We start from the raw sequence: 18,640 nt of genomic DNA, 5'->3' as shown, positions 1-18,640 counted from the left end.
TAGCACATACCCTCCCCAATGTTTATCACCCAGCCACCCCATCCATCCCACTCCCCACCACTCCAGCAAACCTCAGATTGTTTCCTGAGATTAAGAATTCTTCATATCAGTGAGATCATATGATACATGTCTTTCTCTGATTGACTTATTTCACTCAGCATAATACCCTCCAGTTCCATTCACATTGTTGCAAATGGCAAGATTTCATTCCTTTTGATAGCTGCATAATATTCCCTTGTATATGTATACCACATCTTCTTTATCCATTCTTCTGTCGATGGATATCTTGGCCCTTTCCATAGTTTGGCTATTATGGACATTGCTGCTATAAACATCTGGGTGCACGTACCCCTTCGGATCACTACATTTGTACCTTTGAGGTAAATACCCAGTAGTGCAATTGCTGGATCATATGGTAGCTCTATTTTCAACTTTTTGAGGAACCTCCATACTGTTTTCCAGAGTGGCTGCACCAGCTTGCATTCCTACCAACAGTGTAAGAGGGTTCCCCTTTCTCCGCATCGCTGCAACATCTGTCATTTCCTGACTTATTAATTTTAGCCATTCTGACTGGTGTGAGGTGGTATCTCATTGAGGTTTTGATTTGGATTTCCCTTATGCTGAGCAATGGTGAGCACTTTTTCATGTGTCTGTTGGCCTTTTGGATGTCTTCTTTGGAAAAATGTCTGTTCATGTCTTTTGCCCATTTCTTGATTGGATCATTTGTTCTTTGGGTGTTGAGTTTGATACGATCTTTATAGATTTTGGATACTAGCCCGTTATCTGATATGTCATTTGCAATTATCTTCTCCCATCTGTCGCTTGTCTTTTGGATTTGTTGACTGTTTCTTTTGCTATGCAAAAGCTTTCTATCTTGATGAAGTCCCAATAGTTCATTTTTGCCCTTGCTTCCCTTGCCTTTGGCGATGTTTCTAGGAAGAAGTTGCTGTGGCTAGGGACGATGAGGTTGCTGCCTGTGTTCTCTTTTAGGATTTTGATGGACTCCTGTCTCACATTGAGGTCTTTCAACCATTTTGAGTCTATTTTTGTGGGTGGTGTAAGGAAATAGTCCAGTTTCATTCTTCTGCAAGTGGCTGTCCAATTTTCCCAACACCATTTGTTGAAGAGACTGTCTTTTTCCACTGGACATTCTTTCCTGCTTTGTCAAAGATTAGTTGACCATAGATTTGAGGGTCCATTTCTGGGCTCTCTACTGTTCCATTGATCTATGTGTCTGTTTTTGTGCCAGTACCATACTGTCTTGATGATGACAGCTTTGTAATAGAGCTGGAAGTCTGGAATTGTGATGCCGCCAGCTTTGCTTTTCTTTTTCAACATTCCTCTGGCTATCCGGGGACTTTTCTGGTTCCACACAAATTTGAGGATTATTTCTTCCATTTCTTTGAAAAAAGTGGATGGTATTTTGATAGGGATTGCATTAAATGTGTAAATTGCTCTAGGTAGCATTAATATCATCACAATATTTGTTCTTCCAATCCATGATCATGGAACGTTTTTCCATTTCTTTGTGTCTTCCTCAATTTCTTTCATGAGTATTTTATAGTTTTCTGAGTACAGATTCTTTGCCTCTTTGGTTAGATTTATTCCTAGGTATCTTATGGTTTTGGGTGCAATTGTAAATGGGATCGACTTCTTCATTTCTCTTTCTTCTGTCTTGTTGTTGGTGTATAGGAATGCCACTGATTTCTGTGCATTGATTTTATATCCTGCCACTTTACTGAATTCCTGTATGAGTTCTAGCAGTTTTGGGGTGGAGTCTTTTGGGTTTTGCACATAAAGTATCACATCATCTGCAGAGTGAGAGTTTGCTTCTTCTTTGCTGATTCGGATGCCTTTTATTTCTTTTTGTTATCTGATTGCTGTGGCTAGGACTTCTAATACCATGTTGAATAGCAGTGGTGATAGTGGACATCCGTGCTGTGTTCCTGACCTTAGGGGGAAAGCTCTCAGTTTTTTCCCCATTGAGAATGATATTGGCTGTGGGTTTTTCATAGATGGCTTTTATGATATTGCGATATGTACCCTCTATCCCTATACTCTGAAGAGTTTTGATCAAGAAGGATGCTGTACTTTTTCAAATGCTTTTTCTGCATCTATTGAGAGGATCATATGGTTCTTGTTCTTTCTTTTATTAATGTATTGTATCACATTGATTGATTTGCAGATGTTGAACTAAACTTGCAGCCAGGGATAAATCGCACGTGGTCGTGGTGAATAATCTTTTTAATGTACTGTTGGATGCTATTGGCAAGTGTTTTGGTGAGAATTTTTGCATCCATGTTCATCAAGATATTGGTCTGTAATTCTCCTTTTTGATGGGGTCTTTGTCTGGTTTTGGGATCAAGGTAATGCTGGCCTCATAAAACAAGTTTGGAAGTTTTCCTTCCATTTCCATTTTTTGGAACAGTTTCAGAAGAATAGGTATTAATTCTTCTTGAAATGTTTGGTAGAATTCCCCTGGGAAGCCATCTGACCCTGGGCTTTTGTTTGTTGGGAGATTTTTGATGACTGCTTCAATTTCCTTAGTGGTTATAGGTCTGTTCAGGTTTTCTATTTCTTCCTGGTTCAGTTTTGGTAGTTGATACATCTCTAGGAATGCATCCATTTCTTCCAGATTATCTAATTTGCTGGCATAGAGTTGCTCATAATATGTTCTTATAATTGTTTGTTTTTCTTTGGTGTTGGTTGTGATCTTTCCTCTTTCATTCATGATTTTATTTATTTGGGTCATTTCTCTTTTCTTTTTGATAAGTCTGGCAAGGGGTTTATCAGTCTTATTAATTGTTTCAAAGAACCAGCTCCTGGTTTCGTTGATCTGTTCTACTGTTCCTTTGGTTTCTATTTTATTGATTTCTGCTCTGATCTTTATTATTTCTCTTCTCCTGCTGGGTTTAGGCTTTATTTGCTGTTCTTTCTCCAGTTCCTTTAGGTATAGGGTTAGGTTGTATATTTGAGACCTTTCTTGTTTCTTGAGAAAGGCTTGTATTGCTCTATACTTTCCTCTTAGGACTATCTTTGCTGCATCCCAAAGATTTTGAACAGTTGTGTTTTCATTTTCATTTGTTTCCATGAATTTTTTTAATTCTTCTTTAATTTCCTGGTTGACCCATTCATTCTTTAGTAGGATGCTCTTTAGCCTCCATGTATTTGAGTTCTTTCCAACTTTCCTCTTGTGATTGAGTTCTAGTTTCAAAGCATTGTGGTCTGAAAATATGCAGGGAATGATCCCAATCTTTTGGTACTGGTTGAGACCTGATTTGTGACCTAGGATGTGATCTATTCTGGAGAATGTTCCATGGGCACTAGAGAAGAATGTGTATTCTGTTGCTTTGGGATGGAATGTTCTGAATATATCTGAGAAGCCCATTTGGCCCAGTGTGTCATTTAAAGTCTTTATTTCCTTGTTGATCTTTTGCTTAGATGATCTGTCCATTTCAGTGAGGGGATGTTAAAGTCCCCCATTATTATTATATCATTGTTGATGTGTTTCTTTGCTTTTGTTATTAATTGGCTTCTATAATTGGCTGCTCCCATGTTAGGGGCAAAGATATTTACAATTGTTAGATCTTTTTGTTGGATAGACCCTTTAAGTAGGATATGGTGTCCTTCCTCATCTCTTAGTATAGTCTTTGGCTTAAAATCTAATTTGTCTGATATAAGGATTGCTACCCCAGCTTTCTTTTCGTGTCCATTAGCATGGTAAATGGTTTTCCACCCCCTCACTTTCAATCTGGGGGTGTCTTTGGGTCTAAAATGAGTCTCTTGCAGACAGCATATTGATGGGTCTTTTTTTTTTATCCAATCTGATACCTTGTGTCTTTTGATTGGGGCATTTATCCCATTTACATTCACGGTAACTATTGAAAGATATGAATTTAGTGCCATTGTATTGCCTGTAAGGTGACTGGTACTGTATGTTGTCTTTATTCCTTTCTGTCCTATGTTATTTTCAGGCTCTCTCTTTGCTTAGAGGACCCATTTCAATATATCTTATAGGGCTGGTTTTGTGTTTGCAAATTCCTTTAGTTTTTGTTTGTCCTGGAAGCTTTTTATCTCTACTTCTATTTTCAATGACAGCCTAGCTGATATATGTTCTTGGCTGCATAGTTTTCTCATTTAGTGCTCTGAATATATCATGCCAGTCCTTTCTGGCCTGCCAGGTCTCTGTGCATAGGTCTGTTGCCAATCTAATGTTTCTCCCATTGTAGGTTACAGATCTCTTGTCCTGAGCTGCTTTCAGGATTTTCTCTTTGTCTCTGAGACTCGTAAGGTTTACTATTAGATGTCAGGGTATTGATCTATTTTTATTGATTTTGAGGGGGGTTCTCTGTGCCTCCTGGATTTTGATGCCTGTTTCCTTCCCCAAATTAGGGAAGTTCTCTGCTATAATTTGCTCCAATATACCTTCTGCTCCTCTCTCTCTTTCTTCTCATTCTGGGATCCCAAGTATTCTAATATTGTCTCATCTTATGGTATCACTTATCTCTCGAATTCTGCCCTTGTGATCCAGTAGTCGTTCATTTCTCTTTTTCTCAGCTTCTTTATTTTCCATCATTTGGTCTTCTATATCACTAATTCTTTCTTCTGCCTCATTTATCCTAGCAGTTAGAGCCTCCATTTTTGATTGCACCTCATTAATAGCCTTTTTGATTTTGACTTGGTTAGATTTTAGTTATTTCTCCAGAAAGGGTTTCTCTAATAACTTCCATGCTTTTTTCAAGCCTAGCTAGTATCTTTAAAATCATCATTCTGAACTCTAGTTCCAACATCTTACTAATGTCCATATTGATTAGGTCCCTGGCAGTTGGTACTGCCTCTTGTTCTTTTTTTTGAGGTGATTTTTTTCCATCTTGTCATTTTTTTCCAGAGGTGAATAGATGAATGAGAGAACAAAATGCTAACAGGGTAACAACAACCCCAGAAAAATATACAGTAAACAAATCAGAAGAGACCTAAAACCAGGGGATCAGAAAGGGAAAAAAAGAAAAAAGAAAAAAAAAAGAAACGAAAAAGATAAAAAAAGAAAGAATATGATCAAATATGATCAGGCTGGTGCATAGATCAGTGCCACACACTAGATTTTGGGTGTATTTTGGTCTGTCAGAAGAAACTGCCTCCAATATTTTAAAGAGAGAACAACTTATATATGTAGAAAAATAAGAGTAAATATGATGAAGGGATGGAATATGAATATAAAGATGAAAATTATAAAAGATTTTATAAAACGAATTGATAAGAAGTTGGTTGAAAAAAGAAAGAAGAGGAATTAAAAAAAAAAAAAAAGGAGAGAATGTGATCAGGCAGGAGACTAGAACAAAGCCATACACTAGAGATTTAGGGTCTATTTTGGTCTGTTAGAAGAAACTGTATCCTAAAATTTTAAAGAGAGAACAACTTACACATATATACCAAAAATGAGGTTAACTACTATGAAGGGATAGAATATGACTCTAAAAATGAAAAATAAAAAAGATTTTTAAAAAAGGGATTGATAAGATGTTGGTTGAAAAAGGGAAAAAGAAAAAGAAAAAAAAGAAAATTAAAAAAATTAACTTTCAAAGACTAAAGCATCAGAGGAAAAAGAGCCATGAATTCTGTATGCTGTATTCCCCTAGTGCTGGCATTCTGCCGTTCTCATTGATTGGTAAACTTGGTCTTGGCTGGCTGTTCTCGCTGATCTTCTGGGGGTGGGGCCTGTTGCTGCGCTTCCCAAATATTTTTGCTGGAGGCGGAATTGCCCCGCTTTTGCCGACCGGGCTAAGTAATCTGCTCGGGTTTGCTCTCGGGAGCTTTTGTTCCCTGCAAGCTTTCCGTTCAGCTTTGGAGGATGAGAGTGAAAATGCCAGCCTCCCAGTCTCTGCCCCGGAGGAGCCGAGAACTTGGGGCCTCGCTCCTCAGTGAGCCCCCAGAGAAAAGCAGTCAGTCACTCCCACCACCCCGGTCTCCGTCGCACTCTGTGCTCAACCGTCCTGTGACGGAGCATTTCTATCTCTGGCACCCGACCCCGTGTGGAGTCTCCAAACCGAGCAGATCCCTGTGGTGCACTCCCACACCGCTCCTCCCGGGGGGAGGAAGGGGAGTCTCTCCGGATCTGCCGCTTTTTGGGTCCCTGCTGGAGGAGCAGTGGCCGACTGTGCCGCGGATCACGGTTTATGGCAACCCCGAGCTGAGAGCCCGTGCCCCAGCTCCGTCTCTGCAGCCAGCTTCCCCACTCTGATACCTGGGAGCTCTGCCGCACTCAGGCACCCCCAGTCTTTCTGTGACCCCGAGGGTCCTGAGACCACACTGTCCCAGCAAGAGTCCCACCCCCCTGCTTAGCCACTGGAGCGATGTCCATCAGCGGAGCTGACTTCTAAAAGTTCCGATTTTGTGCTCAGCTGCTCTATCACTTGCCAGAAGCGGCGGATGGAGGCCCCCTCCCCCGCCATCTATCCTCCCGAATATCACCTCGGATTCACTTCATCCTACCTTCCAGAAAGTGGTCGCTTTTCTGTTCAGAGAGTTGCTGCTATTCTTTTCTTCGATCTCTGTTGAGTTCATAGGTGTTCAGAATGGTTTGATCCCTATCCAGCTGAATTCCTGGGACCAGACGTAATTTAGGTCTCCTACTCCTCCGCCATCTTGCTCCTATCCCAAGATAAGCTGTTCTTGAGGTCTTGTTATAATGTGTCCTAATCTAGTCCAGTAAAGAGAGTGATGGAGGAGGGACTTAGCCAGATGAATGGAGGAAGAAGAGAATTCCACAGTGACATTGGGTTTTGACAAGAACTGTCTGGAAGGAGAATTCTCTGTGCTTTGCATTCATCCATTTAGCTAGCTTCCACACCCATTTAGCTAGCTTCCACACCCATGCATTCTTTCACTTTTAGGAAGCTCAGATAGCAAATGAAAAGTGCACATATCCCACACAATATAATAAAATAGATTACTTTTATTTCAATAAAATAGAAAAGACAATAGTGCATCCTTCACATTGTCACCACTTTAAAAAATAATACAAATATATCTCCTGAAGGTAAGGTGAAGTTCAAGTCAATGAGGTATAAGTGACTTTCCCCATTTGAGAAGTCACCAGTATAGGATCCTCCCCAACTGTTAAAATTCCCAAGACCTTGGTCAGGTTTGTGAGCTGTTCCTGATCATTTGGGTCCATAGCAAATGAAAGGTCTGAGAGGGCAAGAAAAGGAGCATGAGAGTAAATTACAAATGAGGGAGCTTTGGGCAACATTAACAAAGCTTATTGTACCACATTCATAATCTAGAAACACCCCTATCCAGCCCGGGGGTCTTTGGATGTAGTGGCGCAATGGTGCGGAGGCAGAGAAGAGGTGACAGATGTCATCCATTTGGATGCACAGAAGTAGAAAGATACCCTCAGAGTTGAGCAGCATACCATTGCGATTTATCCAGGATTCCTTGCAAAGTCCTACAATCCAGTTACGAGAGTTTCCCACATCCACCTCCCAGTAATGTTTGCCAGAGGTGAAGGTCTGAGCTCCCCACAAAGGCATGTATTGTGGACTTGCTGGACTGTGGGGCATGTCTTGATAGTCGGGACTGCATTGCAAGTATCTCAAGTCTTCAAACGGAGCCACATGATAATTGCTTATGTTACGGTCCAATGTAAGATACACTTCAGTAAAAAGAAAACAGTGAAGTCAAAGAACAGAGTTTAAAAGTTCTGTGGACAAGTACAGTAGTCTTCTGGCAAACGCCAAACAAGCACAGCTCTAAAACCAAACGAAACTGGTTTGTTTTGTTTCCTGAGAACACTCCCACCCCACCGTGGCCAGTTTCAATGTACTTACCACTCAGTAACTCATGATAAAATTCTGGAACATGTAACAATTAGCTTTCATGACAGAGTCCATACTAACTGTTCCAGAACACTCCTTTATCACAAGTTACTATACAGAGTGTGTCACTGGAAATTCAGAGACATCAGCAAGGGCTCCTTGCAATTTACAGAGCAAGTAAATGTTTATTCATAGAACTAGATGAAAGACAGTTTTCAGAATACAGAAACATGTAGGATGTCAGGCTCTGGTTTTATTTTCACTAGCTTGTTGAAAATTTAGGAGCCTGCTCATAGATGCCAAGTAAATACCAATATGGCCCTTTACTTGCTTAAGTCTTCTCATTAATCAACTAGCACAAAATAAAATAAATATAACAGTAATAAATGTATTACATATCACTTTAAATATATGATATTGCTTATTAGTTCTAAATAGTGATCACCTTGCTCAAACATGAGGACAAAACATGTAAACAAGCAAAGGTAAAATAAACTGAAAATCCATATTTGCCTTTTTTTTTAGAAGTGGTTTTTTTCTCTGAATTTCTAACTCATACATTGTGAAATCCGAATCCAACTTATCCCATCCAAGGCCTGCTTCTCCTATCTGCCAGGCTTACCACCTACACCTGTCCCTCCACACAACGAATCATATGTTCCATTTGTTTTCTGGTTGTTCCTATTGTTTATAAAGATACTTTTATCCCTTTTTAAAAATCTTGTGATTTCTCAAATACATTGCTTAAATTAAATTTTTAAATAAACGTTTAAATAACAACTAAAGGTGCTTCTAAGAATCTAAACATCTACACATAACCATAGTTAACAACTACAAGTTGAAATACACTGAATTAATATGTAGTTTTAATGCCATGTGCTTTCAGTGTTTTAAACTCACTGAAAATTATCATAAGGAAACTGTCATATTCAATTGTTTTTGACTGACTTCAGATAGTTTTTACTTGTTAACTAACAATAAAATATAGTTAGTTATAAGGGTATTCATATTTACCTGCTTTCCTGTTCTCTGAAAAGACTAACAGAGCAATGAGGAGAGGTCCTCCAGGTGTATCTCTTCCTGGAGGAAATAGTGAGGTCTCACCAGGGTGCCCCCTCTCACCTCGGAAGTTGTTAAGCCTTTCGGACATCCCTGTGATGGTCCATGAGCTCAGCTGAGGGTTCACAGGCTGGGGAATGTGCAGCTGCATTAACTGACTCCTGCAAAGAAAAAGAATCACTTACTAACATGTCCCGAGGTATCATAAGCAATCCCTTGGAGATGCTCCATCAGAATCCTTTCATGTGCAAAGGGTGTGAATTCAACTCCACAAATCGAGGAATACTGCAGTTGTTTTTGCATTTTATAATTAGCTACCCTGCTCTTACCACTCCAATCTCAGTAAGATACGTCACTTCACTCACAATTTATCTCTTTCTTACTTTCAGCTTCCCTAGGGGAACCACATAGCCATTTTCTTTTAGGTCCCCAAATCCAATAGGCGCCAAAATTTTGGAACTTGCTGCCTGGTACATATGGAGCCTAAGCTCTGTAGGATGCTCTTTCCTGGGGACTTTCCCTGTCCCCTCTTCTCACTATCCTTCCACCTGTTGCCTCTCTGAGCTTATTTGCCTTTCCCAAAGAAGACCTGGAATAATCCTCAAATAATTAGGATTTTGAAAATTAGAGACAGGAAAAATAATTGTCCTTTGGCAACTTCTGCATTAAGCCTTGCAGCTGAAACCACATCCCTCTCAACCCTCACTTTTACCTAAGGGTGGTCAATATAAAACCTAAAAGTGTTTAGATAAGACTGCATTTATTTCTAAATGCAGACAGAAAGAAACTTGTCACAAAAAGGTGTGTGTCCATCTCAGCAGAAATAGCCTGACCACTGTCACCATAAACCAACTTGAATAGAGGGGCAAACTTACCTTTTCATGATGTCTCCCAAATCCTGTGAAGAGAGAGAGGAAGGCTTAGCTTTGAGCTCAAGATATCTTTAGTCTAGTCTGAGGCTATGAGACTGGACTGGAAAATTCTATATCTCCACTTTTCTTTCTTGGGTAAAATCATTTGCTCTTTTCTTTATCCTTATAAAGATGAAACTCAGTCTTACATTTGCATACAGTTGATAAAATCATGATAAAATTTAAAACAGAAGATGTTCTTAGAATAAACAGTTGTCTGTGTTTGTTCTAATCTACGGAGAAATTCACAGAGGTTTCCGGAAAGTTCTTATGAGAGTGTGTGGGCTCCAAATCTACAATTTCAAAATAGAAAGAATGGATACACCCAACATTTCTACATATTGACAAGTCCAGATACAGAATCGAATGATCTATTCCTAAGCTGTTCTTTTGCAGTTGGTTAGAAACTGAAAGTTTAGTAGAAGAATTGAGAAGGAATTTTTTTTTTCCTGGGTCTGTTCCATGAAGTTTTCTACATAGTTTTGCTTCTGTATAAGGTGAATGTGACCCTGAGCCTCCAGGTTATACTGAAGGAACAAAGCCTGCCATCACAAAGTTAAAAGAGGCAGAATTTGAACTTTGGAAACAGGAAAATAATGGAGGTCCAAGGGGATACAGACTTCAGTGGACATAAATGATTTCTGAGCAGGCTGGTATTCAACACCCTGACATCTTTCCTCAGTCCTTACCTGGAACAGGTCCACATCTGTTTCGCAGCACATTTCCTTTAGCTCCTCATACATTTTTCTCAGGAGTTTCCCCATGTGACACATTCTCCCTACATTTCTCCAGAGTTGATTAAAAATTATCTTGCCTTCAACTGCCAGGCGCTCTAAATGTTTTTGCTTTTCTTCGTGGAGATATTGGTATACCTTAGGATATTCAGCCCTGATCATCATCATCCGTAGATTTACAAAACCCTGAAATGACATTGGTTTAATTAGGTCATATATCTGAATGGTTTTATTCTTCTTTCATTATCTATGGTCTGTGTGCTCTGTAGTGTTCTTTTCTTAGTCTTTTTGGGCTGCTTTAACAAAAATGCCATAGACTGGGTAGCTAACAAACATAGAAATTAACTTCTCACCATTCTATATGCTGGGAAGCCTATGAGTGGTGCTGGCAGATTTGGTATCTGGTGAGAACCCACTTCCTACATAGCCATCTTTTCATTGTGTCCTCAAATAGCAGATGGGGCAAGGGACATTTCCAGGGCCTCTTTTAGAAGGACACTTGTCCCATTCCTGAGGACTCTGGCTTCATGATCTAATCACCACTCAAAGCCCCCACTCCTATTATCATCACCTTGGGGGTTAGAATTTGAACACACAAATTATTATCTGAAGCAAATATTCAGATTATAGAAACACTACATACAGCTTTATGTCTTTCTCCTTCCAAGAAGCCACACATTTGGTTTCTTTCTTACTTTTCCCCTCATTCCTTTCCTTCTTTTTCATTTATTTATTTGCCTGCACCATTGTTTCCAATGACTTACCCTCAAACTTCCATGTTTTCATGTAAAAATAGAAAGTTGAGATCAATTTTTTATTGTTTCATATAATTCATAGTATCTAAATCATAATCCATTTTCCTCAATGCTCATACTCATAAACTGACTATCTGCTCTCAGCAAAAAGCAACAATTGACTTCCTTAGGCAAACAGAGGACATCACACGTGATCTTTCTAAATTACCTTCATTTCCAAAACACTGTTGTTTCACCAGAGCCTGGCTCTGCCTGCCTCAGGACCACACCTACCTCCTCTTGACTGGTCCACCCTGTTTTGTCTCCTTAGAGACATTATCATCTAGATTATAATTCTACATACTTGTTCTTGCCTCTCCTCTGTCTCCTACATCTCTGTGTCTCTGTACCCCTTGTTCTGTGGGTCTGTCTCCAGTTCACTCTCTCATTTGGCCACTTTTTCTCACTCTCTCCCCTTCTTTTCACACAGCCTTTAAACATATGCAGATTTACCAAATCATTTTGTAAATATCAGCATTAAACATTCTTGTTAAAATGACTTTATCGGGCGCCTGGGTGGCTCAGTTGGTTAAGCGACTGCCTTCGGCTCAGGTCATGATCCTGGAGACCCTGGATCGAGTCCCGCATCGGGCTCCCTGCTCGGCAGGGAGCCTGCTTCTCCCTCTGACCCTCCCCCCTCTCATGTGCTCTCTCTCTCTCATTCTCTCTGTCTCAAATAAATAAATAAAATCTTTAAAAAAAAAAAAAAAGAAAAGAAAAGAAAATTCTTAAAAAAAAATGACTTTATCTAGCTTCTATGCTAATACTTTCATTTGCCATAAAAGCCAGACTTATTGACCAAATGTGTTCAAACACGCTGCACCCATGGGTGCAATTTTCAGTTATTCATCCAAGCAATGACTCCTTGCTTCTGTTTCCTATTCTTTCCTGAACTACACATTCCAACTTGCCAAGAACCTATTGTTACTAAATCCAAATAATATGATTCATTCTTATATTACTTCACCCTCTTTCCACATTTGACATTATTTCCTACTCGTTTCTTTTACTAATCCCTTCTGTCTCCTGCTCCAGAAAGCTCTGTTCTCAGAGAAGTGCTCATCCCCCATCTCCCCCACCCCTGGCCAGCTCCTCAGATCTCTGCCCAGATGTAACCTTGGCCATGGGTCTTCCATCACCAGCATACATTCCCCAAGCACGCACTCTTTATACCCATTTTTTATTTTACCCAAGCACTTCATAAATGTGATATATCATAAATTTTACTTTTTAAATTTCTGGATCAAGTTCTTTTACTGATTATAAACTCCTGAGGTCAGTGATTTGTTTTCTCTTTTTGCCCATTCCTGTATCTCTTTGTTGGCCTAGAACAGTGAGCAACACATCACAGGTTCTCATATGAATGAATGATTCATTAGAAATCCATCCTAGGGGTGCCTGGGTGGCTCAGTCAGTTGAGCGTGGGACTCTTGATTTCGGCTCAGGTCATGGTCTCAGAGTTATGAGATCAAGCCCTGTCTCAGGCTCTGTGCTCAGCATGAAGTCTGCTTGAGATTCTCTCTCTCCCTCTGTCCTTCCCTACCACTCCCCACCCCTGCTCACATGCTCTCTCTAAAATAAATAAATCTTTAAAAAAAATAAAATAAATCCATCCTAAACAATCAACATAGTGTTCTTATTCCCCTTTGGCATTCTCATAGCAACATGTATAGATAAATGTTTAATGAATTTTTTTTTTTAAGATTTTATTTATTTATTTGAGAGAGAGAGAATGAGAGACAGAGAGCATGAGAGGGAGGAGGGTCAGAGGGAGAAGCAGACTCCCTGCCGAGCAGGGAGCCCGATGCGGGACTCGATCCCGGGACTCCAGGATCATGACCTGAGCCGAAGGCAGTTGCTTAACCAACTGAGCCACCCAGGCGCCCCTGTTTAATGAATTTTTATTCTCTAATATTGCCTTTTTATATATCTCCTTCAGTATTGCTCGAGTTCTTTGAAAAGAAAGGTGTAGTTTTCTTCTTCAGATTCAGGTTCTCAGTTCCTCTTCATGAATCAACAAATGACACAATCCAAAATCCTTAGTTAGGCATTTGTATTCTTGACCTGGGCATAATGACATTTCTAGCCACACCTCTCATCACCGTCTGTCTCGTACCCCATGCACTAAACAGTAGGATCAGTGAGCAGGTCTCAAACAATTTCATGGGTTGTCTGGTTTGTTTCATCTTTACTTTTCTTGTCCCTCAGATCTCTCTGCCATCAATATCCAGGAAATTACAAATTCTACTATATGCAAGCATCACATTGATTTTTACTTGTCTGAGAAGCTTTTCTTAACATTCAAAGATTGCTAAGTTCCTACTGAACTCTGTATTTACCTCCATCCCCGTGATCATTGCATTCTGTCTTGGGATAGTGCATTTTCTTATCCCTGATGATGTATTAGTGGTAGATATTGTTTTATCCAGAAAAATCAGGAAAAGTCTTTTGGTTACACAATGGGCTCAGTGTGAAATCCTGCACTGAAGGTCATGTTTTCCTGTAGAGAGATATATGTAGTTCTTTTTCTGATTACCTGCTCAGGGGACATTATGATTTAATTTAAGTTATTCTACTGTCAGTTACCATCGTATCTGTCCCAAGCTGGTTCCAAGAGAAACAGGGCCTACTGCTTACCTGCCATACTCTAAATAAGTTGTATTCTTTGTTTAGATTTTTCTGATTTTTCTGTCTGCTTTTCCAAATAGACTTCTTTTGCAGCAGAAGTTTCTCCTGTAAAAGAACTACAAATTTGAGCACTAGAAAAGCAAATATAGCACATTTCACATACTTCAAAAAGTGATAAGGGGTAGGCGTGAGAAAAATAAAAAGTAAAGAAAGCAGATACGTCAATGATTTTCCCTGGGAACACTAGGGGTCAAATCTGGGAGATTGACCCAAAATAGAGTTCCTGAATTTGGAAAACACAATCCATTATCTGAGGAATCCAGTACTTACATTATATGTAACATGGACAGTTTTCAGAAATGAATCCTGATTCATATTTAATTTTGAAATAATGGCCATCACTTTTTCTATGGCCTGATTAGAATACATTGTTTTTAAATCTGCTGTCACTGGAAGATGCTCATTTTCATCATGGCAGAAGTAGCCAGTGACTGCCACTGCCTCTAGAGAATACCCACCCTGTTAGTTACTCTGAAATACCAACACCCCCTCAACTCATCATCATTCCTCTCCCTCATCCCAACAGAATTTAAACTTTAGGGGAGCAAAGAGGTTTGTCTAATTTCTTCAGTGTTCTATCCCTAGTTTTCAGAACAGTGCCTGGCACATGGTATTCTGAAATTCTATTTGCTTGAGGATTAAGAGAAGAAAAATAAAAATCAACAATTTTTGCTCATTGCCTGATAAGACACAGAGCATTTCACAGGGGCAGTACTTATCCTGCACTGCTCAGCAGCCTGTGATACTGGTGAGTGTTTGTGAGTGGCATGCCTTTGGGAATTGGCACAGTGCAAGCACAGTGGGCTCTTGTCAGTTGGACAGAAGAGGTCCTTTACTACTAGGTGTATCCTACAGACTTGCTTGGCAGAGTTCGGTAACTGGCAGGCAACTGATTCATTGGAAACATGAACTTGTTTTGCAGCAAAAATAATGCTTTTGAAGTCTGTTCGTGGAGATACTGCCCTGCACACAGGGCAGCGAGGAGGATGCTGAGCATCTTCCCACAAGAGGCAGAGACAAGGAGTACAAAAGTTGTGCCCACAGGTAAGGGTGAAAGGGCCTGTGAAATAGTCCTTGCAGATGTAGCAGATAAGCTCACTGGGAACATTCTGCACGAAAGTAGAATTCATGTTTCTGAGGAAATAAAAGGAAAGGGAAAGTGAATTGAGTTAAGCCTTCTCTCACTAATACACACATGCACAATTGCAGCATAGGTGGTGCTGAGAATAAGATGGTGAGGCAGAAGGAGAGTCCTCCAGACTGATAGCCTGCATGCTTGTTTTCCAGCCATGCCCTGTAGCCCTGCTTCTCAGTTCCCATTAGAAATTCAGGATTTGTCAACCGTGTTGTCTCCTTTACAAAGACAAATACATCAGAGGTTCTGGCTCATCCCTAGTCATAGTCAGGGGGCCATATTTTGTCCAAAATTATCACACTTTTCCTTTATTTTTCTCTGTGATTGGCTAGTATAAGGTATTTGCTCCCATTCTGACCAGTGGAATAAGAAAGACTCCTAGGAGAGTCTATAAAAATATTTCTTGCTCTAGAAGAAACATGGAAGAAAAATCTGGGTTTGTTGTTGTTGTTGTTGTTGTTTTTGTTTCTGGACATGACTTGCATACAGTGCCCATTTACATAGCCATTTTATGGTCTCAAAGCCTAAGGATAACAGCCAATACTCTGAGGCTAACAAGGGGATGGAAAAAACCTTCTGGATTTGCAAGAATGCCATTAAACACTACTTATCTTTTCTGGAGATACCTAAAAGGAAAGGTAGAAAATAACCACTTTAGAGACACCATAACACTAACTGAATCAAGCAAGAATCATCAATAGATGCTAAAATAACTAAGATAAAACGTTTTGGGAAGAGAGTATTCATATACCAACAAATTTATACCCTACATATTAGTTCCTAAATGCAAAAGAGAAAAAGGTACCTTTACATGGTAAATATTTAGCTGACACATTAACCAAGTAACCAAACTGTGGCCATGGATCTCATACATTCATAGATGTAGACCACTTAAGGACATAACAGCACATCTGTAGCATCCCTCCCAGAAACATTTAATCTGCAAGTAACCATGGAAGAATGTTAGACAAATACATTTAGGAGACATTATGTAAAACAATAATCTTGGGCTATTCAAATAATCTTAGTTTCTTAGGAGAAAATGGTTTAAAATGATTATACATGATAGGTGAGTAAAATATGAAATTCACTAGAATGGGCCATCCTTGACCCCCTCCCAGATTGAAAAAATTAACAGCCAATAGGGACATTTGGGGGACATGCAGGGACATAATAAAGATAATGGGGTCTTCCCATTTCAGTTCAGAAATGTGGAAAGCTAGAAAGATTGTTGCTGTCCTCCTAGTGCAAGAAAAATTCTAGACAAACTAAACATTAATGATTTGTGTTGAAACCATTAGAGAATTGAGGCAGCAAGTCAAAGAACTAAGATAGATTCTGCATAGGGGCGCCTGGGTGGCTCAGTCGGTTAAGCGTCTGCCTTCGGCTCAGGTCATGATCCCAGGGTCCTGGGATCGAGCCCCGCATCGGGCTCCCTGCTCAGCGGGAAGCCTGCTTCTCCCTCTCCCTCTGCCTGCCTCTCTGCCTACTTGTGCTCTCTATTTCTCTGTCAAATAAACAAATAAAATCTTTAAAAAAAAAAAAAAGATAGATTCTGCATAGAGGCAGGCACAAGCACAGAGGAAAAAAGGACCTGTACATGTTTATCTGGAGCAGATTCTACTAGAGGCCACATAAATTGATATGAAGATAAATTAGTTTTAATTAGCCACTAAAAACCAAATGCGAGTGAAAATAAGTTTGCAAAGGCCCTTAGGATCATAAATGTAGAGGGCAATACAGATGGAGAGATGAAAGAGAGAGTCTCTTTGGGAAGCAGCACAAAGAGAGGACCCAGAGCCAAACCAAGAAGTAAAACAGAATATCTTTAAAGTAGTGCTTCTCAACTGAGGGCTACCCCAAGTCAACCATGGTGGTACTCTTTAGAGACAATTTTGGTAGTCACAATTTGAGGGATATTACTGGCATCTAGTGGGTAGAAGCCAGAGTTGCCTTTAAATACCCCACGGTGAACAGCACAAGAAAGAATTTACAATAAAAAGTTATCAAGACAAATTTGCTAACTGTGTGAGGTGGAGAAAACTTCTACCAGAGTCACTGGAAGTCTCTGGAACCCACAGCATTAACATACTTTAACTTTGGTAACCAGAGCAATAACAAACTTCAAACCTATGTCAAGTCCTGACTAGATTAACACAAATCCCCATAGTAAAGGCTTTGCAGAAGAAAGTGTGTGCTTACCAAGAAACGTGAAAAGGACTTATAGTATCTACTGTCATAGTACAGTATCTATTGTCATATATAATGTCAGGTATTTAACAAAAAACATTACATTAAGGCATATCAAAAGGCATTAAAAAAAAATCAACCCGAACTGACAAAGTACTCATCACAGCCAGATTTAGATACAGAACAGATGTTAGAGCTTTCAGACAAGGACTTTAGAATAACTATGATCAGTATGTTAAAGGCTTTGATGAAAAATGTCAACAACATGCAAGATACATGAGTAATTTCAGGAGAGATGAAAACTGTAGGACAGACTCAGATAAGCTAGAAATAAAATCTACAGAAAATGTCATTGTTGGGCTTCATAGTACATGTGATACAGCCAAGGAAAGTCAGTGACCACAAAAATAGGTCAATACAAAACACAATCCAAACACAAAAAGGAAAAACAAAGAGTGGAAAATAAAAAGAGAATAGAGTATCAAAGAGCAATAAGGCAACATTAAATGATATAACATATGTGTAATTGGATTCCCAGAAAGAAAACAAAGAGAACAGGGCAGAAGAAACATCTGAAGAAGTAATTTTAGAAAATTTTCCAAAATTAGTGATATACACCAAAATAAGATTCATGATGTCCAGAAAATATCAAACAGAAAATAATATAAAACAAACAAATGAACCAACAGAACCCCCAACACCTTGGCAAGTCATATTCAAACTGAATGAAAACAATAAAAAGGAGAAAGTCTTGAAGGTAGCCACAGTAATGGGGGCAGGAGAAAGATTATATACAGAGGAATAAAGATAAGAATTATACCAATAAGCTTGCCAGAAACTATGCAACTAAGAAGACAATGGATTATATTTTTAAAGCATTGAAAGAAAACAACTGTCAACACACAATTCTATATCCACTGAAAATATCCTTCAAAAGTAGGAGATATTTTAATTTTCCAAAGAAAGAAAAACTAAGGGAATCAGTATCAGCCAATCAATGTACAAAAAATACATGTACAAAGTTGTACAAAGTTCTTCAGAGAAAAGGATGTTATGCTGGGAGGAAACTTGAATCTACACAAAGAAATGAAGGACATTAGAAATGAAATAAATAGATGAAATGTGAGGTATTATAATATTTTTTTAATAATAACTATTTAAAACAAGATAGTCAAAATGTACCATATGTACATTTTGTTTATGACATACGTAAAGGTGAAATGATGACAATGACACAAGACATAAGAAAGAGGAATTAGGACTATGATCAGGTCTTGACATCACATGTAAAGAGGTAGAGTATTACTGAAGG

General features: G+C 39.2%; 1 protein-coding gene across 1 annotated transcript; it reads right to left on the bottom strand.

Annotated features, from left to right (window-relative positions):
• Positions 1 to 7,160: 7,160 nt before the first annotated feature.
• LOC118528314 (tripartite motif-containing protein 77) lies at positions 7,161 to 15,133 on the bottom strand. Its single transcript, XM_036080678.2, has 6 exons — positions 14,719 to 15,133; positions 13,953 to 14,059; positions 10,477 to 10,707; positions 9,752 to 9,774; positions 8,940 to 9,037; positions 7,161 to 7,654 (listed from the first exon to the last, which is right to left on the bottom strand). Exons 1-6 carry the CDS (start codon positions 15,131 to 15,133, stop codon positions 7,161 to 7,163), a joined length of 1,368 nt encoding a protein of 455 aa, XP_035936571.1.
• Between the last annotated feature and the right edge of the window lie 3,507 nt (positions 15,134 to 18,640).

The sequence above is a fragment of the Halichoerus grypus genome, chromosome 11 (assembly GCF_964656455.1).
Source record: "Halichoerus grypus chromosome 11, mHalGry1.hap1.1, whole genome shotgun sequence".
Classification (NCBI taxonomy): Eukaryota; Metazoa; Chordata; class Mammalia; order Carnivora; family Phocidae; genus Halichoerus; species Halichoerus grypus.
Note: the sequence above shows the minus strand (reverse complement) of the source record. Positions and strands in the feature narration are given on the sequence as shown.

Coding starts and splice junctions, on each gene's coding strand:
- LOC118528314 (XM_036080678.2), bottom strand. CDS start 15,133: ATGAATTCTACTTTCGTGCAGAATGTTCCCAGTGAGCTTATCTGCTAC. Junction 14,060..14,718: donor TGCTGAGCAGTGCAGGATAA/GTACTGCCCCTG, acceptor TCAAATTTGTAG/TTCTTTTACAGGAGAAACTT. Junction 9,038..9,751: donor TTGGGAGACATCATGAAAAG/GTAAGTTTGCCC, acceptor TTTTCTTTGCAG/GAGTCAGTTAATGCAGCTGC.